Source organism: Rhinolophus ferrumequinum, chromosome 3 (assembly GCF_004115265.2).
Source record: "Rhinolophus ferrumequinum isolate MPI-CBG mRhiFer1 chromosome 3, mRhiFer1_v1.p, whole genome shotgun sequence".
NCBI lineage: Eukaryota > Metazoa > Chordata > Mammalia > Chiroptera > Rhinolophidae > Rhinolophus > Rhinolophus ferrumequinum.
The window spans coordinates 99,905,864-99,931,852 of NC_046286.1; the positions used below are offsets into that span (position 1 = coordinate 99,905,864).

Sequence of the window (25,989 nt, forward strand, 5' to 3'; positions counted from 1 at the left end):
CATTATTTAGATTATATAGAGAAAAGCATTATTGAAAAAATTAAAATAAAGGCAATGCAGACAATGATCACAGAATTTTTAATTCTTCTCAAATTGAAATTCAAGTTCATATGGAAGAATAAACTAGAAGAATTAGGAAAATGATGGAACAGAAGAGTAGTGGGGACTAGTCCTAATAGATAATAAAACATATTATAAGAATAAACTGGGGAAAAAAAATGTCAACCCTTACCACAGATTAAGGGCTAACTAACATCACTAATATGAAATCATCTACAAATCAGTGAGAAAAAACCAACAATGCTATGGAAAAACGAGCAACAGTCGTAACAGAAAGTTCTTAGGAAAATAAATACAATGCCTCTAAAATACATGGAATGCTGTCCATCCAACATCATTCCTGAGAGGCATGCGGGCGAGAGTGCACTGAGGACATTGTGCATCTAGGAGATGGGTGAGGAAACAGGCCTCCTCATCACGCTGCTGCTGCTGGTACCAATGGGGCTTCCTCTATGGAGGACCACTTAGTGACAAGGTCAAAACGACAAGTGCCCATGCCCTTCAACGTGTATCACACAGACGAAGTGTACAGGTTTATTCCCTGCAGCGTTGTCTGTAAGAACAAGAGACTGAAACCACCTAATGTCCATCAATGGAGGCCACCTAAATAAATGATGGGAGCGCTACACAGTGACTGCTGTGTGAGTATAAAACATTTTGAGTCTCTTCATATATTGATATATATCAATCTCCAAGATATGTAGAGCTCATTTCTATAAAAGAGCCTGCATAACTCTGTGTGTGTGTGTGTGTGTGTGTGTGTGTGTGTGTGTGTGTGTTCGGGTAGGGGAGGTAGAAGGGATAAAAGAAGACTTACTACTGTATCTCCTTTTGAAGTGCTTCGTATTTGCATAAGGGGTCATAACTGTGCACACAAGCCAGCTGCCGGCAAAAGAGGTCAAGTACAAGGTAACGTCTTTCGAAAATGTATATGTAAAGCCCAGTTTCTTACAGGAAATATAATGCCTAAGTTTCTGCATGTTGAGTTACTTTATAGGGTCTATGGTTCAGGAAACCCAGTAAATGTTCAAACTGGCTGCTCTAACTCTCTTAGCAGGCACTGGCTTCGACTCACTCGAGTCCGCTTCTTCACCACCTTCTGACGGTCCCTTTCCGCTCCTCCTTCCCTTATGCTCGCTCACTTGGCTCCAGCCACACTGGCTTTTTCTCTCCATTCCTTGAAGTTGCTAAGTGTGTATCTACTTGTGTTCCCTCTGCCTGGAATTCTGATGTAATATTCTGCTTTTCCAACTTTAAACATGCGGGAGCTCCAAGACTTACACTAATTTAAGTGGAGGGCTGGAAATGGGCTGATCACAGGGCGTCGCTCCCTCCTCTCACGGGGACAAGGAAGGGTAAAAAGGGGACTGGCGGGCTGTGGGGGAGGGGAAGTTTGCACAAAGATGCAGCACCACAGCCTGCCTCCCCAAAATCCTTCTCTCTGTCCCACACCCTCAAATCAGCTGACCGCTGTCTATTCTAAGTGCTCCAGGGATAAAACGGGGAGAAGGAAGAGAACGATGATCTAGGGTTTTCGTTTTTCTTGACCATTTCTTACGCGGGAGGTAAGAGAGCAGGTCCAATTCCATTCTTACTGCTGGCAAAACCTGTACATTATTTATGAACTGGCACTTGTGTGGCAGGAAGAAGCACAAGCAAAAAGGAATGAATAAAAAGGTATAAACTCATGATGTGGTCGTATGGACTATATTCTAACTCCTAACATGAAAATAAATATACACAGGTTACTGCTGCTTTATCACTGGATTAAGATATAGAAGGTTAAATAAATTCATAAAGATTTAAGAAATGTTACATATCAAATTCCCTAAGGGAAACGAAAAAACAGTTTCTTAAGGATTAATAAAATCTGTAGGAAAAGGTGGAGAGTGACAATGTTAAAAACAATAAAAGGTGAAGGACAAAAATGAAGAGGCAAGAAGAATAATAAAGCTCACAAGAGGAAATGTCAACGAAGTCACTACAGAATCTCCATCCATGTCATATCGTAACTGCAGGCGTGCAGCAGACCATTTTATGCGTGACTTCATTATGACACTCAAATTGAGACACAACATTATCACGAGTTAACACAAGTTAACATGGTATGTTTCAAATGCATTTCAACAAGTTTGTAACAGCCAAATGATTTACTACTACTAACGGGATGTTTTCTTACCCTACAGTCCACACTCCAGTTAAACATAAGCCTTAGAGTTGCCTCTATTTGTGTCTTTGTCATACAAAAATACTTTGACACGTATGAGAAATATGCCATTGTTACTGACGTACATACAAGTCTGTGCACAACTTAGCTCTTCAGCCACGTCACAATCCATCCATTCATTATTCAATAAATATTTATTCAGAGTATACTGTGTATGAGGCTCTGTATCTGGTACTGGGGAAGTTACAGACTACTGGAAGAGAATAAGAGAGCTAAATAAACTAGCGAAAAATAAATATGTAAAACACCGGGTGTGCCAAAAAAATGTACACAAGTGGACACTTTGGTCAACGTTGCTCAAGCAGTCATTCGCCGTCATCAGAAGCATCTGGACGCTGATGGGAACCCCTTTGAGCCCCTCTTGTAACTGCAGAAGTCAAACGTGACTTGTATTCATCTTTTGTTATCGGTATATATTATTACAATTTTAATAGTTTTTTCCTTTCTTAAAATGTGTATACATTTTTTGGCACCCTCTGTAATTACAGAATGGGATGGAAGCTATAAAGGGCAATAAATACAGGAAACATTTGAGATCAAGAGGAAAGTCCCTCTGAGGAGCTGACAAGCTGGGATCTGAAGGATAAGGCGGCGGCAGCCATGTGACAAGCTGGTGGCACAGCATTCCAGGCAAAGGGAACACAAGCAGACACACACTTAGCAACTTCAAGGAATGGAGAGAAAAGGCCAGTGTGGCTGGAGCATAGGGAGCGGGAAGGGACCATGAGAAGGTGGTAAAGAAAGACTCCGGTGAGTTGAAATCAAGCCCCGCTAAGAGGTGCTACTGAAAATAACAATCTATTCTCTTAGAAACACCTCCAAATGAGCTGGGTTTGCTTTGTGTTTGTTACTGACACTTAATGAGCAGATTTACCCACAACCAAAGTCAGGAGAAGGGGGGTGCATGAAGTTTGCAGATGACAATGTGAGTTCATTCCAACAGGGAATCCTTGACTGCACAGGTCAACATCCCGGGGCACTTGCAGCACCCAGGAGGCCTGCCCCCCCCATCGGAAGCAAGCTGCACAGTCCCGTTTTGTGTCAGCACCTCTGCAGGTTTCCAAATCCTCTGGCTTTAAAGAACTCTCCCACCCTTAAACACTGTCCGCTGGCGTCTTTCTCTCAGTCACAACACACTACTGTACTCATGCAGATCGCTGTCAGAAGTGTCTTGTTCCAAAGATTCCAGACCCTCATGGCTAAGCTGATTCCAGACAGACACTGGGAAATTACAGGGGAAGATGGTAATACAAGAATTGCAAGATTTTAGCTGGATTGTCCTTAAGGCAAGACCACAAAAGCTTTGTGATGGCAAATCATTTCAGTGTACACAGCCAGGTTTCTTGACTCCAGCAGTTTACATTACATCAAAAGGAAATCACAATCCAAAATGCCTAACCTCTGCATCCCTGGTTGCTTCCTTAGGCTCGAGGGCACAGGCACCTGGGGTCCTCTAAGAGGTTCAAACAGGGGACACGCTCACTGATTCGAAGTATCCAGATGGTAACAACAAGACTGAAACCTGGGTCCTAAAGAGCCATCTTGCTGTAACATCTAGGACGGAGGAAGGCCAAGAACCCCCTCCCTGTCCCCCAACTTCCCATCAAATTGCCATCAGCAAATTCGTTGGCAGACAGATACTGGACAGCTGCCAAGGTCCCAGTTGTGAGAGTCGTGACAGTAAAACCGAGCCGTGCTTTCTCTCTCATCCGGTTCTCCCGATAAACAGAGGGACAAAAGGAGGGAAGGCAGATCACTGCCAGGATGAGTAGGGGCGGGGGCACAGGGAGTTCTGCTTCTAATTGTGGGTCCCTTTATTTCAATATGCGTAAGGGCTAACCTCTGATGTTTCTTTATAAAAAGTCACAACCTTAGCACTCTGCAATTTGTGCAAACTAACTGGGCTTAAAAACATTGTTCATTTTAAAGTACGAGTTTTTAAGCCAGAGTCATCCCTAAGGGTCTGGGGTAGACAGAATCAATGTAAATTTGGATGGAAAAAATGACATCTTTATTTTCCTAACGTCTAACTGTAACTCTGAACTGTATTCAATTACGAACACAGACAATAAACCACAGTAAGTAGCAGTCTGGGTGAGGCTGTCAGCAAGGGAAAGCGCAGATATTTTCCTATCACATCTCATTTGTTGCAGCTATTGGAAAATAACATATGTAACCTCATTGTTCCTTCAAACACCAACTACGCATTCTCATACGGGTGACGCAGAATCAACACTGCCGTCCGCTGTCCCCTAGCTGCAATTATTTGAGATCCATATATGGACAGACGAGTCCTCAGTTTATAACCTTATTCAGCTAAGTAACAACAGCATTCACACTGATATGACTTTAAAAAGTACAATTCACACACTGAATTAATTGAACCATATGAAACAGGCACTCTCCCCAACTCTGTTCACTGAAAGGGTCTGAAAGCAACACCAGTATCAGTGAGCTGGTTCCGCCCCAGAGCTTAGTTTCTAAAAACCATTAGCCCTAGAAGGAACCAGGGCTTCTGAAGAATCAGCTGATTCCACGGCCAAGCAGGGTAAGTTTAGAATGGGGATATTTTCTAACACCACAAAATAAGGAAGTGCTCAAAAAATAATGGAGACATTTCCAAGACGAGGAAGCCAACCGGAAGGGGTTCCCATGGCCAAATCTGAGACACTCTGAGCATGAATATGAATAATAATAGTAACAGATTACAATCTAGTGACTAAAACAGTAATCCTGAGCCCATGGATCTGTGATCAGGACAGAACGAGGGAGGGGTGGAAGGAGGAGAAAAAGCTTTTCCTTACAGGAGATTGACTAACTGGTACGTAAAGAGAAAATGATCAAGTTGGGGGTAGCGGAAATCACCATTTTGCAACCATCCAACAATAACTATTATTCAGGCAAGATTAATTCAAAGGATACTAAGAGCATTGTCTGCAAGTTTAAAGGGAAACAGGATAGTCTAAGAGTCTCAAAATACCTCCTCTCCCCACAGACCCTATATTCATTTCAAATAAAACATATATTAACATTAAAGCAGAGAAACCTGGCAAGTTAACAGCAACAATAAGGGAACCAACTGTCATTATGAGCTTCTGGATGTGATGTACTGAGGAAAACACAAAATCACCTGTCTTGCATTTCTGTGGTAAATGTATAACCTGAAGTAATCATGAGGACAAGTGAGACAAACTAAACTGAGGGCATTCTATATAAGCCACTACTTCGTCCTCTTCAAAAATGTCAATGAAGTGAAGACAAACACCGGAGCATTTTTCCAGATAAAAGGAGACGAAATAGACATGAGCAGCAAATGCCATGTTCAATCCTAGACCAGATCCTGAATCAGATTCACAAAACAACAACAAAACTGCATGAAGGAATTACTGGGACAACTGGCAAATTCAAATGTGGAGTCTACCTTAGCTAACAGTATTCTACCAGTGCTGATTTTCTGAGTTTGTAACTGTCCTGTGGTTATGTCAGAGAATGTCCTTGTTGGCAGGAAATACATGCCTAAGTGTTTTTGAGGTAATGGAGCATCATCTCTGCATCTAACGCTCAAATGGTTCAGGAAGGACAATAGTAAATGTATGTGAATAGACATTTAAAAATATGTCTGTAGAGAGAATGGGAGTAAATGGGGGATGATAAAACAAATGGGATAAAATAATAATTGGTGAGTCTTAGTGAATGTATATTTTTGCAATTCTTTAAGTCAAGAATTATTTCAAAATAAAGAGTTAAAATACTTTTAAATAAACTTCAACTTTGCTGTTTGAAATTTCCTTGTTATTTAATGCATTAATAAGAAGTACATATACTAATTCTGTGACAGTTGTTTTTTACTTGGGTATTTCAGTATCATTGGTTTCCTCTGTAATCCTATGTACCATATTTTATGCATCCAGAAATGAGTTCATAGGTTTTAGGGGTTCGCGGTCTATAAAAGTGAAGAAACTCTTCTAAACCCAGAGCCGTGCAGGCTCTGCCGAGGCTCACACTGGCCTCTACAGGGAAGGAGCTTTGTCCAGAAACAGCATATTGTCACTCGAAGGGCGCTTGGGGACTATCACCAGGCAGATTTGTCATAATATGGACAGATCTTGAAAAACAAGATGGACACCCCTCCTATCCCTTCACCCCCAAATTTCTGGCATGTAAACAATCCAGGGAGCCTGACTAAACTGGAGTGGAGGGGTTGGGGGGTGGATATGAATAATTGACTGGAGTTGCTTGTTGGTCTGATGAGATGGGACCTCAGAACTGATATTAAATATTTACTTAAATATTAAATTAATTAAAGATGTGCTACTTCTTGTTTAAAAAAAAAGTGTTCAGAGAATAGGGACTCAAATCAAGGTGAAAGTAGCACTTTCCAAGTGGTAAATAAAAGGTACTTCATTAAACACAAAACATTCATTGTTTCTTTGTTTTTACCAAGTACCAAAAACAAATTATTTTTGAAATTTTGACGTAAAGGATAAATCTTGTATGCATGTGATCTGCCCAAGTAGAACGGAAATGTTCTGATTAAGCATCAGTTTCACCATTTCCAGTGTGATCTATGATTTTTCAATATACTGAACTGGAACTGTGTCAAGACAACACAATTAAAAGGTCACATGAATTACTTTTGCAGACATCCCTTTGTTTAGGGAAAGATCTGGTTTAAAATGAGTTGAGATGGGTGAGGGAGGAGGGTTGGGGAAAACGGCAGGAGACCCACAGCCTCTCCAAGGTGGTAAATGTTAACACACACACACACACACACACACACGTTAGTTACGAACACATACACAGTCAGTTTAAACTGTGCAACTCTTTGAGCTGCTGACTGAGGTCGTGACTTCTAGGTAGACAGAGCAGTGGCACCATGTACTAACCCACATTCTCTCTCTTTACTTAGCAAGAGTAAGGAAATGCTGTAGAAGGAGATAGAACAGTACAGAAGGTAGAGGGCTGTTAACTAAATAGTAATGAGGAGAAGAAAATCTTTGTGCTGAAAAAGAAGAACATCAGGCCAGGTACCCGGGGCTCTGGCATGGGAAGGAGAGGAGGTAGTGACAGCCGTGGGAGACGCAGGTGGAGAGCAATGAGGCATTCTGTCCCCACTACGACTGTGCCCACTGCCCTGTCCATAAATAGCCTGGTCCTGGCCACGTGGAACTATCAGAAGTTAGACAGCATGTGCTGAAATTAAGGCTATCTGTGTTCCCTAGCTCCCAGATGAAAAGGGGAGCCTGAGAACATAAAAGGGAAGGATACAGATTAGGTAAGAAATTACTCAGAATGAGACACCCATGGTCTCTTGGATACCACACCAAAAGAAAAAAATGCATAAACTGAACTTCATCAAAATTAAAAATGTTTGCACTGCAAAATACACTATCAGAAAAGTGAAAAAATCCACAATATGAGAAAAATATTTGCAAATAATATATCTGATAAGGGATTTGTATCCAAAAATGTATGAAGAATTCTTACAACTCAACAATAAAAGGACAAGTGACCTTGGGCAAAGGATTTGAATAGATATTTCTCCAAAGAAGATATATAAATGGCCAATAAGCACATAAAGATGCTCAACATTACTAATCACTAGGGAAATGCAAACCAAAACCAGAATGAAGATACCACTTCACACACAGTGGGATGATGAGTGATAACAAGTGTTGGCGAGGATGTGGAGAAATGGAAATCCTCATACAATGTTAGTGGGAATGTAAAATGGTGCAGCTGCTATGGAAAATGGTTGTCCACAAAACGTGGAAACAAACAGTTCCTCAAAAAGTTAAACAGAGTCACCATATGACCCAGGAATTCCACTCCTAGGTATACGTCCAAATTAAAAACCTACGTCCACACAAACACTTGTACACAGATGTCCACAGCAGCATTATTCATAAGAGCCAAAAGGTGGAAACAACCCAAATATCCATCAACCGATGAACGGACAAACACAATGTGGTCCATCCACATGATGGGATATTATTGGCCATAAGAAGCAATCACGTCCTGATACATGATACAACATGAACCTTGAAAACATTACACTAAATGTAAGTTAGACACAAAAGGTAACACAGTGCATGACACCACTTATATGAAATGTCCAGAATAGGCAAATCCACATAGAGAGGGAGCAGATTAGTGCCAGGGACGGGGGGGGGGGGAGGAGATGGAGAGTGACTGCTAATGGGTGCAGTTTTCTTTCTGGAGGGATGAAAATGTTCTCGAATTAGATAGTGGTGATGGCTGCACAACTCTGTAAATATACTAAAACCTGATATATATTTTTAAAGGGTGAATTTTATGGAATGTAAATTATATCTCAATAAAGCTGTTATTTAAAAAAAAAAAACCTAGTTGAATTGGAAATAGCATCATGAATTTAAGGCCTTGTAAGAAAAGGTCATGGTTCTGCTCTGTTACTAGGTAGCTGGGCACCCGGGACCCACCTGCTCTACCTTCACATGAATTACAACTGTATGTACCCCACGTGCCTGGATTTTGGACATACTATTCTCCACTAAGAGGAACCAGGTGTCCTTGGAGGAATAGCCAATTCATGTTTTAGCAGGAAGTGTCAAGGAGAGCCAGGGACATCTTACTGTCAAATAAGAAAGGCACTTTCACAGCCGCCTCGGGAACAGAATGAAAAGGGATAAAGAAGTCAGCCTTTTAAGAAAGAGCTCCAGTGGCAGGACTGGCGTTCTGAGCACCAAAAAGAAAACAGTGAAATCACTGGAACAATTCCAAGACATGGCCCAAAGGCGAAATTATGTAGGGTATACTAGAGAAGCCACAGCTCCTGGGTGTCCTTAATTTCTCATAAAGAGGGAAATGAAAAAAAGACGACTCCGTTGGTAAAAGAATATAGAATACTATGATTTATTTTATTGATGAAATACTTTGCCCTCACGAAGTAAGTTATGAGTGGTTATAGTAATAATGATTCTAACTTGTTTTGATTTCTCCAAGAAACATGAGACATTTTATGAAGATAAAAAAACTTGCTGAAATGATACCAAGAGAACACTAGAATTCAGTAACCGCCCTCGGGTGGGCCGGAGTTGGAGTCTGTTTAGGTTGTCACACCCAGGACATGGCTAAGCTTTCTGCTATGTATCGGGGTGTTTTATGCCAATTATTTACATCTAGTGAACAGGCCCAAAGCTCTGTGGGAGCTAGATCTGAGATCCTCATATAAAGGCAGGGCCCTGGAAGGGTCCTTTCTATAAGAGGGTCTAGGAAAACTCTGCCCACAAGCCCATGAAAGCAACAAGAAAGTCTGTTTCTGCTTAGGGCTTTGGGGGAGAAATCACTATGCTATCTACTGATGTATCTGAATTTACACTCCCTATGTGCTACAGAAATTCCAAACTAAGGAATTATATGAAAAACTAGTCCTGTAACAGTGAACTCCTGCAGTATCCAACAGAAGCAAACACAAAAATTGCTCTGTAGGGACAAATTTAGACTCTTGGGTGCATGGGGCTCCTGTAGAAAACGATTGGTCCAGCCAAAGATAAGCTCATAGCACTATAACCTGTATAACCTGCGTTAATCCACAACCTAACATAAAGGGCAGTCAATGTCATCACAAACAGGAATTAACACCCTAATAAACTGAAACAATAAAAGACTCTGAAAGAGACTTTAAAATTATTTTTTAAATGAAAGAACAGAAGCCAAGATGAAAGAACAGCACCCTGAAAAAGATGATGATGGCCGAGAGACAAATAAATAGATTCAAGGTATATTTTAAAGACAGCTCACAGGACCTGCTGATTATTGGAGATGGAAGAAAGGAATCAAGAAGAACTCCTAGCTTTTGCTTAAGCCATTAGGTGGATGTTATGCCATTTACTGAGACATAAAAGACTAACAGAGGAAGAGCTCTGTGGAAGGAGGGCAGGTTCCCCAGGTTAATTCTGGGATGCCTTTTATACATCCAAGTAGAGATGTCAAGTGGGAGGCTGGCTATTCAAATCTAGAGCTTAGGTTAGCACATAGGGCTAGAGCTATCGATTTGGGCATCGCAGCATACAGGTGATATTCTAAATAACCATCTATTCATTCTTCAAGATGCAGCCTCAGAGTTACCTCCGGCAAAGCCTTAAGTGACCTCTTAAGCAGCGTGAAGAGCTCTTGGAGCAACATGTATCTCTCTCACACACTCTGTGACTTTGTTTATTTACCTCTCTCCCCATTATCCCGAACACTCAGCCTAGCACAGGCCATACAACCAGGAGTCACCCTTCTAAGGTTCTAAGCGCTGGCCCCTGGCGCAATATCTTAGAAAGAGTGGGCACTCAAAATTATTTACTGAATGAACAGATGAGCTAACCTTCTGAGCTGCTAGACTCTGGCTGCTTTCACTCAGAGCCAAAGATGTAAAATACTGGATACACTCATCCAGCTCCGTTTGAGGTAAAGAAGCCAGCAAGTGTCTGAGCTCTTCTTCGATGGAAGAATCCTGAAATAAAAGGAAAAGAGATTCTTCAAAATTAAGCTCAACAACAGAGCACAACAAAAAGTACCCAAAGAATCAAAGACAAAAAAACTAAACAAAAAAACCCCAGGTAAGTTCATGCTGTTAGTCTCAAAAACAGTCACCCACCCAGGTTAACAGAATATAATTTAATTTTGGATTCTATGCTTGGGTGTCTGCTACCTCAATCTAAAAGACCTATTGCAAAGCAGAGCTCTAGATTTTCACCCCATCTTGGCTACCTCACATCTTGACTCAAAATTATTATACTTTTTCTAACTAAAGCTGGCTTTGGAAATCCAGAACTCATTCCTATCTCATTATCCCTAACAACTTACATCCAGTATATTCATTTTTCTATTTTTCAAAAACTGATAGCAACTTTTCAGATTTTCATTTTCTGCTCTAGGCAAGATACTCAAGCACATGCTCAAATACCTATATTAGTGGTTAACAACTGATATCTATATGTATTAATACATTAATAACTATATGTAGTGGTTCTCCCGCTACTCTTTCGCACCCTAGGAAACATTTAGAAATATCTGGAGACGTTTCTGGTAGTCACAACTTGCGGCTGACACTGGCATCTAGTGAGTAGAGGCCAGGGACGCTGGTAAAATACCCTGCAATGCACAGAACCGCTTCCAACATCAAAGAATTATTTGGCCCAAAATGTCAATAGTATTGAAGTTGAGAAAAACTGGATCTAATAGCAACCTTAGAACAAGGGACCAATTTATGGATGCTGATATGCTATGAAGTTACCCTCAGGTGTACGAGACTCCCAGTCCCCCAAAAAGGGGAAACAGTACAAGTGAATCAGCATCTCCTGAGGAATCAAGAATCCTCTGCATGGAAATTACAAGTTCAGGTTTATATAATTTACCTGCTAGTGAAAAGTAGCCAACAAACAACTTTTTGAACATTTATTTTGCACCCAAAGTGAAGACTGTGTTAAACTATTTTTCATTCACTGGATTACTTCATTTACTTACTTCTTTTAAAGGTGGTAAAGGAGGCGGTGGGAGAAAAAAGCGAGGATCACTCTCTTTGCTTCGTGCCAAACCAATAAGAGTCCTCAGATCATAGGCTTGAGCAATTGTCCTAAACTGGTAATCTATTGTAAAAGTATACTGTTAGCACCCAAATTAGCTTAGAGTTGTTTCAAGGACTAAATGAACAAACTATTTGAAAACTCTCTAATTTTTAAATTACAAGTTTGTAATTCAAAATTTCCCAAGTGTTTTTTCACAACCACAACTTCAATAAGCTAAATATCCATCATTTCCATATTTAATCTCACAATTCTCAACATTTATCTGGGTGTATTAGGGTCTAACTAACATTTTTGAAAAAATGAAACTCAAATGTGAAAACGGATAGGTCAGGACCAAGTTAACTTTTCCTTTTGTAAAATAACTCCAGCGCTCGAAAGCTGTTTTGAACACTACTCTAAAAACCCGAGGTTGCATTTAGGTCTACTGTGCCCTGGTAACAGTATGATGCTTTGACATCCCATGATGTCCATGAATAGTCTGAGGTTCCAGATGGTGGTCCTTTGTCTTAGCCTTTATGATTTAACCACTCCATTCTTATGCATTGCTACAGACTGAAAGTTTGTGTTTCCCTCAAATCCATATGTTGAAACCTAAGCCCCAATGTCATGGTATTTGGAGGAAGGGCTTTTGGGAGGCGATTAGGTCATGATGGCAGAGCCCTCATGAATGGGATTAATGCCCTTATAAAAGAGACCCTTCCAGAGATCCTGTGTCTCTTCTGCCACGTGAAGACACAAAGAAAAGATGGCCAGCTATGAATAAGGAAGCAGGTCCTCACCAGACACCAAATCTGCTGGCACACTGACCTTGGACTTCCAGCCTCCACAACTGTGAGAAACGAATTTCTGTTGTCTGTAAGCTACCTAATCTGTGGTATTTTGTTATAGTGGTCCAAATGGACGAAGACATGTATCAAAGCAAAATTCTAACCATTGAAGCACAATTCTTTTTAACAATGGCAGTTCATAACGTGGGTAAGTTCTCCAGGATCAAGTGGGAAACGTCTCAAAATATACACGCCAGGGCTCCAACCCTGATTTTGCTGACACAGTTAAGTCTGAAATGGAGTCCTGAGAAGCAGATTTTGAAAAATATTTTTATTCTAAGTCTCCACTAACATTAAATAAGTTTATATTTACATTATAAATTATTATAATTATGGCCATCAATCAACTAATCAACTAATTAACTTGTGTGGAGGCAGAGATCTTATTCTGAGATTAAACTTTTCTTTGAAAACACTATTATTTTCTAGTTGTTTACCCATTTTTATAAGATGACTCTATTAACAAAGTGTACGTTAGTCACCACACTAGAAACAGGAATCTGAGTTCTTGCTCACGTATTATATTTTTAGTGCAAAACTTGTGAGAGTTAAATACACTTAAATTCTTTAAATACCCCTTAAAATGATAATATGCACACAAATTAGATACAGGTGACTAACTATTAGTATTAGAACCAGGTAGACTGTCAAGTGAAAGCAAATATAATTGTATGGTGCAGCAAGCAATTACCATATATTTCATTAAATAGGAAGCAAAGAAAATGCAAACACAACATTAGGCCATAACTATCAAAATCAAGAGTTTCTCTCAAGAGTTTCTCGAATCAAGAAAACTCTGTTCCGGTACAAAGTTACACAAATATATCTACCTCAGGTTTGACGTTGTTCTTACCAAACACATCTGGTTATCAGGTCAGCAGGTTTTCACTTGAGTTTTTTTTTTAATTTCTGGAAATATTTTTAACGTATTTTAAGATTGCCTGAATTATTTCCCTTCCTTAATCTTCCTCCCTTCCCTTTCAGATCGGAAATGGGCCATGCATTCAGACGGTCTCATTACCATGCCAGTGATGGGCCTCCACCATTTCCTGCACAGCCTGCAGTCGGGCGGCTCTGTCGTCCGACTTACTCTTCTTTAGCAGGAGCCACACGGCACACTCATGATCCTCTATGTCAAATGTAGTGAAATTGTCTGCAAAAAGGAAAAACAGGACACCACCAACAATGTGAACAGTTAGAAGCAACACTCTTATCCTCTCATTTAATGTGGTAATTTATAAATATTTCAAATCTGTAATAGAGTTAAATCTAATTCCAGGTATTGATAATAACTGATGTTTATTCTCAATTCTGTCATATTTACATGTATCATGCGTATTATCTATATGCTTTGTTTTATATACTATGTTGCTTTTACAATGTGGCTGTTGTTTTTTTGCTTTTTCCCTAAAATACTTTGTTATAAAAAACATAAAACATAGGGAAGAATTAAAAGAATAATACATTAAGATCCAAATGCCTACCACAGGTAGATGTAATAACTTGTTCTGCCATATTTGCTTAATCTTATATGCACGTGTATTTTTTTCCAAACCACATGAAAGGAAGTTGCAGATATAATGACATTCCTAGTTCATCCTGCATCTCCTAAGAATAAGCCTGTATTCTCCTATATGATCACAATGCCGTAATACCCAAAAACACTAACACAAAACTCTTCCTAAATCATCTAAAATCCAGTCTAACTCCATAGTCAAATTTCTCCAACTGTCCCCAAAATATCTTTAGAGCTGTGTTTTAAAACCAGGATTTGATTAAATCTCTTTAGTCTCTCTTAATTCTAGAAAGCTTTCCCACCTTTTCTTTTTCATGAAGTCAACTTTTTAAAGCGATCTGATTAGCTCTTTTACAGTTAGCTCCACCCTGTGGAGTTGCCTGGTTGTGGAATCTACATTTTTGATGTGATATTCTCATTATGAGAAAGCATGGGAGAGATTTTTCTGACAAATTTTAAATTTTGAAGAGGATACATTTAGTCTCAATACTGATTTACAAATATCTAACAATACATCCACAAAGATGGAAGGAGGGAAACTGTCCACGGCAGTTAGCCCTTAAAATTAAATACAGCCCAAGAAAATGTTTCTCCATTTTCCATAACTATAATAAATGTTAGTAATGTAAAAGGAAAAAATCTCAGGTAGACCATCGAATAACTTTCAGATTACTGATAAGGATTCCCAGTTAAATAGTCGACACTTACCAGCAAACGGACCCCGTAATATCCTGGCTGATATTGCCAATACTTTTCTTACCGCTTTGTGAAGCTCTTTTCTCGCCTGGTAGGTGATTCCTAAAGTGATTGATTACAAATTTAAATAAAACCAAGTATGTACTCTGAATGCTAAGTTACAATACTTCAAAGAGAAATCTAAACTAAACTCCAAGTTTTTTCAAGAAGAAAATATAAAATAGCATGTTTTTATTGGCATTACAAAGCAACTAAAACCATTATGGGAATACAGAGCTCTAGATCCCAAAATAAAAGACCGCTTTCTAAGTCAGGGAAAAAGTAAAAAACAAAACAAAAATACTAACCAAAGCTAACAAAAATCCTCATATACAACATAGGATTAGCTACATTCAAGAAAATGTCCCTTAAAAATAGCCCTTCTCAAACTAAAATCTGGAGATATGAGTAGCTTACTGAGATTAAGCTTCACTATAATACAGGTAAATTATAAGCTATAAAAATTATCTGTGTAATTGAAATTGTTAACAGCATCAAAGCATGTTGAAATATAGGAAGGTGAAATCACAATAAACATGAACAGGACAGAGTGGTGACATACACAGCTCGTAGATGGGGAGCAGTGGGACCTGCCCCACTCAGGGATCACAGTTATTCTGACTGACAAGTTCCAGACAGATAGCTGGAAGTCAGGGGTGCGACTCACCAGACTGCCCCTGTCCTAGTGAAAAGATACTCCTCTGCTCTAAAATCTCACGTTCACCAAGCAATCGTCTGATTACTCATTAGGTTTCCTTCCACGTGACCTAACTACGGACAAGAGGAATGTTCTGACTAGAAAAGACAGGTTCTCCAGCCTTTATAACAGATTTTGTTTTTCCCTTTGTAAATAAGTAAGTTGGTATTCATATTTATTAATCCATCTCGTGAATTTAGTGTGCGTGAAAAAAAATCCCTGAAATCAGAACTATCTCTGAGCTAAGCAACAAAATCACGTTTTTATGCTTGCCAAATGGAAGGCCAACCTCCGAACGGACCGTCCCCACTACGGCATGGAACTCCAAATTCAGACTACAACGCCTGGCTAGCCTTCACTTCATTTAGTTATAGGACAGCTGCAAACTTGAGTTAAATGTGAAGTCCCCAATTTGGTCTTCAATGAACTCTTTAGGAACTTGGTTCTCACACTGTTTGGTGATTATCTTAGAGTTAGCTGAACCTATCTTATGAATACTGTTTTAAATAATGACCTTTAAAATTCAATAACTAGCTTCCATTTTTCACAAAAATGGGGTTACGTTACCATAAACTTACCATGATTTTCTCTTTTATCTAAAGAAACTGTGTGCACATATATATATGACTTCATTTTTTCTTTTTCTACAACTTGAGTATCCAATGTCAAAGACTTTTTCAGAGCCCAGATCTCATATGTAAGAAATAATGAACCTCTTAAAAGAAACAAAAAAAATCCATCATAAATATATGATCTAAATGTAGCCCAAGAGCCATTCTTTTATTAAGTTTTTTATAGTGAACTTTTATATTGGGAAACAATATACAGTAATGTGTATATATATATATATACACATATATATGTGTGTATATATATACATATATATGTATCACTATATTTGTATATATATATATATATATACATGCAAAATACATGTATAAAGGTACATACACATTTCAGTTTAACAAATAATAACAGCTACATTATCACATCCAGGCAAAACACAGAACTTTAACAGTTACCCCAGAAGCCCTGCTCCTGACCACTCTCTCGTCTCTACAGCGAATGATTATTCTGACTTATAATAATATCCTTGCTTTTCTTTGTAGTTCACCATCTACACATACATCCTTAAACGACAGAGCTTAGTGTTGTCTGCCTGTGAATGTCATAGGAATGGAATCACACTGTGTGGATGCTTTTGTTCAGCCCTGTGAGATTCATCCTCATCATTACATGTATCTGGGGTCATGCATTGATATTTTCATATGGTTGTGATTCATCCATTGTATGAATATACCACAATTTATTAACCCATTCTACCAGAGATGGGTATTTACAGAATTTCTAGTGTGAGTCTATCACAAACAATACTGTTAACACATCTCATACATCCCCACTGCACACATCTTTATGTTCTTCTAGGGGACATATCTAGTAGTCGAATTACAGACTTTCTTACAGCACATTCACCTTCACTAGGTAATGCTGTTTTTTCAAAAAGATTAGCCGATTTGTACTCCCATTACCAGCGAATGAAAGTTTCTCCTAAGAGTTATACTTAATACCCATTTTTAAATGTTACATACACGTACAATGCTGTTTATTGTGTACCCCCAAAAGAAGGGTTTTTTTGCCTAATCAGACTGACCTGCACATTCCCAAATCCAGACACAAAGGCTGCATTGAGAGCTTCTGTCTAGATTCAGAGCTTAGAAATATTACACTAAACCTTCTCCTGAACTTCCTCCTAAAACAAAAGCAGGTTAGACAAAAAGGCCAGACAGTGGGCGGCCCAGAGGAGGAATAAGGAGAGAAGGCTCTAAAGAATCTTCTTCTCTCTTGGGAATCTATCTGAGCAGCCAAAAAAAGCAAATGTATTCAGTATTTTTATCATCCTTTCCATGAAAGACAAAATTCTTTACTAGAAATTGTGTGATTTAATTTCCACTCTATTCCTGAGTATAATTGTGATATAAACAAAGAAACTGCTTCACAGAGAAGAATACTCATTTATCTTTTGCCTGGAATAAGTCAAAGGGAGAAATCATCTAAGTATATTTTTTGCCTTACCGTACAATATCATGGAGAAATGTCTGTATTTGGGTAAAATGCCAAATACTGTTGTATCATTTTAGCATCTAAGAGTTGATTTTATATTTATACTAGTGAAAAAGAGTATTATTAACAAAAACACTAGAGTAGTATTAGACATTCATTTAACATATATATCCCCCTCTTAAAAACAAAAGGAAAGAAAAAAATGAAAAAGAGGTTTTTAGAGAGTCCCTTCATTCATTAAGCATGCGCCTATGAAACAGCATGAGATGGGAGGTGTCTCCTGGTTTTCTAAGTCACCCTCAATTTCCTTTCATAAGAGCTTTATGGTGATTTAAAGGATTTGCAAAAATAATTTTGACTATAGTCAATCTTTACCTTCTTCACCCACTTGAGAACCTACCGGGATTTTAGGCAAGTGAAAGATACTTAGTGCGTCCCTGCTCTGTACGTGTCAGCTGCTCTCCTCGGAGCGACAGTGCCAGGTGGGCAGGTGGGTAGAATCCCCATCATGCACTTGGACCCAAGAGAAAACAATACTCAGAAGATAAAGTAACTGGATCAATACAACACTGCGGTGTAGAACTAGTGATTAACTAGTGATGAATCTGCCTAATTGCAAAATCTATACCCTTTTCACTAACCCATACGACCCGTAAATCACGTCCACTGGGATTTCAAATAGTAGTATAATGAAACCAATTAGTATTCCATAGTTGACACTTACCCTAAAATAAGGGATCCAGTAAACTTTATTATATTTCCTTCAAAAAGAAAAAAAGTCAATGTGAAGAATTTCATTTTAAAACCATGATAGGAAACAGGCAACACTGTAAGTCTCTATCTACATCATGCATAATCTCATCAGAAGTTATTGGTATTTTTACATAAATATAATCAGTTGCTATCAACACATGGCTTCCTATCCCCAGATACAAACAAATGAACCAACAAGCACTGGGCACAAAAACAGAACCTATATATTTCATGCTGCTCGTTCTCTTTTCATGCTCATTCTCCAATTGCTCCCCTTCTTGTTCTGCCATCCCCCTCCAAATCCGCAGAGACCCTACTTCCTGCTGGTAGGCCTACAATGCTTCCACTGAGTGTGACGTCCAGGGAGCTAACTGTTGTCCTGACTCTTTTAGTTCACAACCAATTAAATAAAGGAATGAGGATAATTCTTCCTACCACTACTAAGACTATCTTGAGGGATTGTTTGTCAAGTGGGGACACAAAAGGACTCTTCCCAAAGTAATTCTGTTATAATTACTTTTGGTGGCTAAGTACCATATGTAGATATCCCCTTCTTAAATATAGGTTACATTCTACATGCTTATTTGTAATTTTTTTGTTCAGAGCTTAGAAAACACATTTTTTAGTATTTAAAGAAACTCCTAGCGACAGACATAGCCAGTTGCCTACCCGGTACACAGAGCCCCTTAATCCTTACTAACACAACCTGATTGCTATCTAATCCCCAGACTCCCCTGCCAGGAGGGCTGGCTGTACAACACAGTTGTAGCCAATCAGATTTCGATGGAAGTCAGACAGGGAGGGATCCCTCCCAAATAAAAAGACAAAGTCTCATGAGATGGCTTTTGGCTTTTCTGCTTTCTTGATGTCCAGGGATTCAGCAGCCACCTGTGACCATGAGGACAGTGACGAGAATGGAGCAGGAAGACGAGAGGACTGCTAAACTGCAATTCCTACCCTAAACTGTCTCTGCCTTGACTTCCTATCATGTAATAAGAAAAACGAAAACCTTACGAATTTAAGCCATGGCAGTCAAGTTTCTGTTAACATGCACTGAACACAATCTCAACTGATGTATTTCCCACGATGGTTAGGTAGGTACTGCAGCCAGCCCACAAAAAATCTGTTACCTATAATTTGTTGGCTGCATAGAGGTAGCCCTTAGTTCAGAGCGTCTCCTTATGCTGCCAAGAACACAGGTCTCCTCCCTAACGAGGAATAAGGAACTTGCCCCGATCGACTTTGCTACGCATCAGGCAAGGAGATGAACATTCCTCCCCAACTCTAGGGCCTACTGGTTCCCGAGCAGGGAAGAGGGCAGTTCCAGGAGGTCTGCAGGGACGAGATGAGACCCTGTGACACACAGCTGCCTGACTGTGCAACTCCTCTGGGACGCGTTTCATTCCGAGATGGCTGCCTGGACTTCCTTGCCCCCGCTCTCCCTCTGCAGGCCCCGCGACAGGCAGTTTATTTCCCTCTCTGCAGCTACCACCATTACTTTATACTAGAATGTTTCTTTTTCACAGGATCCTGGCAACAGAACACAGTCTCACAGCCTTTTCTCCTACCATAAAGTCAACTCATCACTCTTTGGAATTTGTCTTGCTAGAAATGAAAGAAAAAAAACTCCTTTCTTTGTCCCCACTCCTCTTTTTATACTTAAAATACAGAATCATAAAATTTTCTAGATGAAAAAGATCTATTGTAAAAATAGGTCTATTGTAAAGGTCAAAAGGAAGCTCCATAAGAACAGAGACTCTGTTATTCAATACAGGCATACCTCATTTTATTGCACTTCACTTTATTGTGTTTTTTAATAAATTGACAATTAAGACCCTCCACCGGAAAAAAGGTGACAACTTGCTGAAGCCTCAGGTAATGGTTAGCATCTTTTAGTAACAATATTTTTTAATTAAGGCATATACATTATTTTTTTAGACACTAACATAATACTGCACACTGAATAGACTACAGTGTAGCATAAACATAACTTTTATATGTACTGGGAAACCAAAAACTTCGGGACTCGCTTTATTGCAATATTTGCTTTATTGTAGTAGTCTGGCACGGAGCCGGCAGTATCTCTGAGGCATGCCTGTACTGAATCCTCAGTGCCTGGGACAATACTTGGCACATAGCAGATGATACATAAATATTTGTCAAATGAATGAAAGATGACCTAGGCCAATCTTCTGATTTTACAAATAAAGACAGTTAGACAAGTGCCAGATCCTAAGCTCCCGCAAAGCAAGCACAACACCCTCCTGGCTTACCACTGAATTCCCAGAACTTAATACATGCCTGGTACCTTGTTTTGCAGGAGCATAATAAATAGCCGCTGAATAAGAATGCCATGATACTTAAACTGAGTTCAGAAGGAAGAACATGAATCTGACAGGAAGCATAGGGGAAGGAAAAGATCCCCAAGAAAAAGCAGTTATGCATGGCTCTGGGCCTACAAATTTGGGGTGGACCATTAGTATAGAAAAGACATACACAAATCTGAGATTTGTCATGGGTTAAATAAATGTTTGTGGACCACCCTATGAACTTGGAAACAGGTCACTGTTTCTCCAAGAAAATATTATTGTTTAAACTGTACTCACTGATATCTTTCCAGTATGTGTTGCTTTTTGGCGGAGGAGTTGAGGTTCCTAGTCTTCTGCAACACATGACACAATAAGCAGCCAGGGACATTCTGCGTATTTAGAACAATTAAAACAAATTTAATTCAGTGTCTAATTAAAAACATTCCTTTCAATCGTAAGAACATGTCACAATCACAGTGGACTGCCCACAGTTAGATATTTTTCCAGACCAGGAAGAAAACTTTTCGATTAAAAAATATTTCTCCCTTAAAAACTTAAAGCTGACTCAAGAGACTATTTTGCTAGTACTTTGATTATTCTTCTTCAAACTGTGTCCAATTGTGAACAATTAGTTGGAAAACACAGATAATTAATCACACTATCAATCTAGGAATTTAAAAATGTGAATGTCTTTTTAAAAGTCTATACGCACATAGATATTTATATTTACCTCTGATGACAAAAGGCCCTACAGAAATGAAAAGCAGTTCTGGAAGGAAGATATACTTAGAACCCATGGAAGTAGCTAGCTTTTTCTAGCTGCTTCAGAACAGTATCCAACATTGTTTAAAATCTCTGAAATGTGTTCACTGTTGGCATCCCATCAAAGGAGAACTGCCGATCCATTTCATCAGCTGAGTAAAGATGATCTAAAATGATGCAATGGTTCCTAGAACAACTTACTATTCTAGAATCATATCAGGTTCTCTTTGGGTGAGGTATTTTTTTCAGTTTCTTGAGGGACTCATGTGACAAGTGGTCCTTTGATTCAACATATAAAACACTTCTAGCAGCTTTATAGAGATTAGTGGGAAATTACTTGGTGTACATTTGTAAGAAATACATTAGAGATAACACAAAGTTTTTAAATTTTTTTCTTGGAATTCCAGTAGATCAACTGATGACTAAGCAAACTAGTTTAGGCAACGGGTAAACGTGTAAAGGTCACCGTTTTAAAGGTCATTGTTTCTTATCTTCTCACTTGCTTAATGGGTTGCTGCTACTTCTCTATGAGACATTAAGGATAATGGTGAAAATGAAAAAAAGACTGCAATGAGAACTACTTTGAGTTTGGGTATAGCTTTGTATTTCAGTTACTGTATGAAAACCTGACTAAAACACAAATGCAGAGCCAAAAATAACCACTGCTTCTTTCAATCCTCACTCCTACTATAAAGCAGTCAAGTGTAAGACATCATACAAATATTCTTTACTGTACTTCTCTGGCCAAAGGAAGTTCAGCGCTAACCTACATGTACCTTCCCGCAGCAGGCTCCTCCCCACGGAGTCCTAGGTATAAAATCGGGGTATACTGGAAATGTCCCTTTCATCTTACTGCTTTCTGGATTTCCTCAGATGACATCCCAGGCCCTTGCAGCTTTCTCCAGATAAATTATAACTTTCAACTCTGAGTCTGATTACTTCCAGTTCCCCTGCTCCCTGGCCTCAACAAACCTTCCAGCCCTGGCGTTTCCAGAAGGAGCAGCCTGCCTGTGGCTGTACTTCCCTCCTGTCCAGCCTCCACTTCATGGTGCCTCACTCCACCCTCTCTGCCTGCTCCCTCCCCTCCCTAGGACCCTCCTCTGTCTACCACCCTGCAATCCTAACCTGTCAGATGTGCCCTCTCCATTTCTGCACTTGGACAGCCAATATGGGGGCGGGGAAAGACAAACTGGGAGTGGGCTCTCAATGATGTTTGCTGTCCCCAATCAGTTCTCTTCTCATCCCCACAAGGACTACTCGAAGCAATCCACATACTTTGCCAAGCCTCCTGCCATACCTCCATCCCTCTCAAATGGTCTTGTCTCTTATTTCCCTTAGAAAGTTGATCTCCCTCAACTTCTGCCCCCTTATCTACAAGCCGAGAGACATCCAGGTATGAAGGGCTTAACATTCAAACAGGGAGAGGCCCTTTAAAAAAACAAAACACAAAAACGCAAATAGCAGACTAGGTACTAAAGTGAAAGTTATTTATAATGAGCAAAGATATCACACAATAAACTACTAGAGTCTCTTAGAAATTTTGAGGCTAGCTGTAGTTAGCCTGCCATTCAATCCACTGAGTATTTCAATGACTTTTCTGATTTCTAAAATTTCACATCAGCTCACTTTCACACTCGCCTGCTCTTTTTACAGGCTATTGTTTTTTGTCTTAAAGCACAGCAGATTGTAAAAACAATGGCCATAAGTTACTCACTTTCCTAGTTTCCTGTTCTCTGGCAGACCCCTGCAGACTGACTCTGTACTGGCCTTACAACTGACTTTGGCCGTCAAGACAATAGAAACACCAAAAACTCATAGACACAGACAATAGTTTAATGGTTACCAGAGGGTAAGGGGGGACGGAGTGATAGATGAGGGTAAAGGGGATCAAATATGGTGATGGAAAGAGAACTGACTCTGGGTGGTGAACACACAATGTGATATATGTAGATGATGTATTACAGAATTGTACACCTGAAATCTATGTAACTTGACTAACAATTGTCACCCCAATAAACTTAAAAAAAGAAAGAAAAAGACAATAGAAACAGGATGCAAAGAGACCTGAGAAGCACCTGCACACGGAGGATTGTCTCTGCTGTCCTTGGGAATCCTGTGACCATCGCCATGTGAAAATACCCAGCTCAGTCTGCTGGATGACAAGAAAAATGCTGCCCGATACACCCATTAGCCCAGCCACCAGCACCAACCAACAGCCAGTAGGCACGTGAGGCCATCCCAGACTAAGTAGCCTATCATTGACCCTACAGACCCCATATTCAAACCTTAGACTTGTAAGCAATAATTATTGGTTCCTTTAGCTAACAGGCTTTCCTGCAGTTTATAATATTCCTTTATACCTTAAACATACTTAAAGTCTGTCTGTCTGTTGAACCACTATTTCTAATAATTAGGCCTGCTACCCTTCACGGATTGCTTATATGCTTTGTAATCTTTGAGAGCTCAGCTCCGGTGGAAGTATTTCCTGTGGGAGTCCTATGTGCTCTGGGCTACAGCATAGTTTCAAATCTTCTCGGCCAAAGTGAAACAAGTATTACAAATTTATGGATTTTTCAACTTGGGTTCCCAGCATTCTGAAGATAATGTGAATTCAAACCCCACAACCATACGTGGCACAGAATTAAGAGTTCCAATTTCTACTCTTTCATGCTCCTGGTAAAAGCAAGTTTCTGTGCCACTTCTAATGGAGGAGATGCTCTACTCCCTATTTCCTTGAAGGGTATGCCTTCAAGACAATCACCTTTAGGCTAAGCTGACTTTAACTCTAGAGGCATTTTATGTCCAAGTAATTAAGGTCTCTATCAGTTTCTGATAATCCTGTAACTTACTGCAACCTCTGCCTCAGTGCTATGACTGTCTTCTGAGTTTCCTCTTCTCTTCCTTCTCACAATTCCAGGTTTTCATTACATTGTAACTAAAATTTTCATGTGTATAGAGGGAGCAGAAGGTGCTGCCTGGAGGTGGGTACACAGGGACATTTACCAAAATAGGGAAATACAAGAAGAGAAATGGATTTGAGGGAAAGGATGAATGCCCAATTTCAACAAGTTGAGATTAAGGTTCTTGTAAAATATTCATGAAAGATATCCATAAAGCTATGTGGGCTCAGCAGAGAGGCCTACGCTATAGACATAGATTTGAGTCATCAGTATACAAGGTCTGACAATTAAGTTTGTGAACTCATCCTAGAAAAAGTGCCACATACCTCACTGCGGAATATCACTATTGTCACCTTTGAAGTACTCCACTTGGGAAGCTGTGCACCAATGTCAGCGCCTAGTCCACCCTTCAAAGCAATTTTGGAACTCTTTTCCTGGAATGGCCATCAGAGCTGTCATCATATTACCCTAGATGTCCTGAATGTCATCAAAATGTCTTCTTTCAATATTTCCTTTACCTTTGAGTAAAGAAAGAAGTCATTGGGGGCCAGATCAGGTGAGTAGGGAGGGTGTTCCAATACAGTTATTTGTTTACTGGCTAAAAACTCCCTCACAGACAGTGCTGTGTGAGCTGGTGCATTGTCGTGATGCAAGAGCCATGAATAGTTGGCAAAAAGTTCAGGTCGTCTAACTGTTTCAGGCAGCCTTTTCAGCACTTCCAAATAGTAAACCTGGTTAACCGTTTGTCCACTTGGTACAAATGAATAATCCCTGTGATATCAAAAAAGGTTACCAACATCATTTCAACAAGTTCGCGAACTTAATTGTCAGACCTCATATACTATTCGTTGAAACCATGAACTTTGAGTGAAATTACTGAAGAATAGTATATAAAATAGTATTTCTCAAAATGTCATCCTAGGATTATCTGCAGATTAAAACTCAGATTCCTAGGCACGAGTTTAGATTGAATTTCTCTGCTCTAAGTCTCACAGGGCTGCCTTCCTTACTGAGAGCTGTGGGAAGAGTCCACCTCCAGGCTCCTTCAGGTTGTTGGCAGAATTCAGTTCCACGCAGCTGCAGGACTCAAGTCCTTGTTTCCTTGCCAGTTTTTATCTGGGTACCGCCCTTGGCTCTCAGACACCTCCCTCTGACCTCTGAAGGCAGCTTCCTACATCTCAGAACCAGCAACAGCTTATCCTTCTCGCTCTGCCACAACTGATTTTTCTGCTTTCCTCTTCCACTTCTAATCCACGCGATTACATGAGGCTCTCTCCCTGATCATTTAAAATCACCTCCCTACCTGAAAATTTGTAACTTTAATTCCACTTGAAGAGTACCTTTGCCATGTAAGGTGATACTCACAGGTTTCAGGGATTTGGGCACGGACACCTTTGGGGGACAATATTCTGCCTAGCACAGGCCACTATGAGCATTCTAATACAAATCTTTTTGAAGACATATTTTCACTTCTCTAGGTAAATATCCAGGAGTGGAATAGCTGGATCATATGGCAAATATATGTTTAACTTTATGATACTGCAAAATATTTTTCCAACATGACTGTAGCATTTTACACTGCACC

At 39.7% G+C, this 25,989-nt stretch overlaps 1 protein-coding gene across 4 annotated transcripts in view; it reads right to left on the reverse strand.

Annotated features, from left to right (window-relative positions):
- Positions 1-25,989, reverse strand: part of SERAC1 (serine active site containing 1) — a 52,117-nt gene that overhangs the window by 20,924 nt on the left and 5,204 nt on the right. For all 4 annotated transcript variants that reach the window (XM_033097945.1, XM_033097951.1, XM_033097926.1 and 1 more), the window contains 7 exons: positions 21,040-21,131; positions 18,405-18,441; positions 16,198-16,334; positions 14,896-14,985; positions 13,693-13,824; positions 11,783-11,904; positions 10,641-10,769 (listed from right to left, as the gene is read on the reverse strand). In XM_033097945.1, coding sequence (XP_032953836.1) covers positions 10,641-10,769; positions 11,783-11,904; positions 13,693-13,824; positions 14,896-14,985; positions 16,198-16,334; positions 18,405-18,441; positions 21,040-21,130 — 738 coding nt within the window. In that variant the 5' untranslated portion in view covers position 21,131. The remainder of the gene's footprint in view (positions 1-10,640; positions 10,770-11,782; positions 11,905-13,692; positions 13,825-14,895; positions 14,986-16,197; positions 16,335-18,404; positions 18,442-21,039; positions 21,132-25,989) is intronic.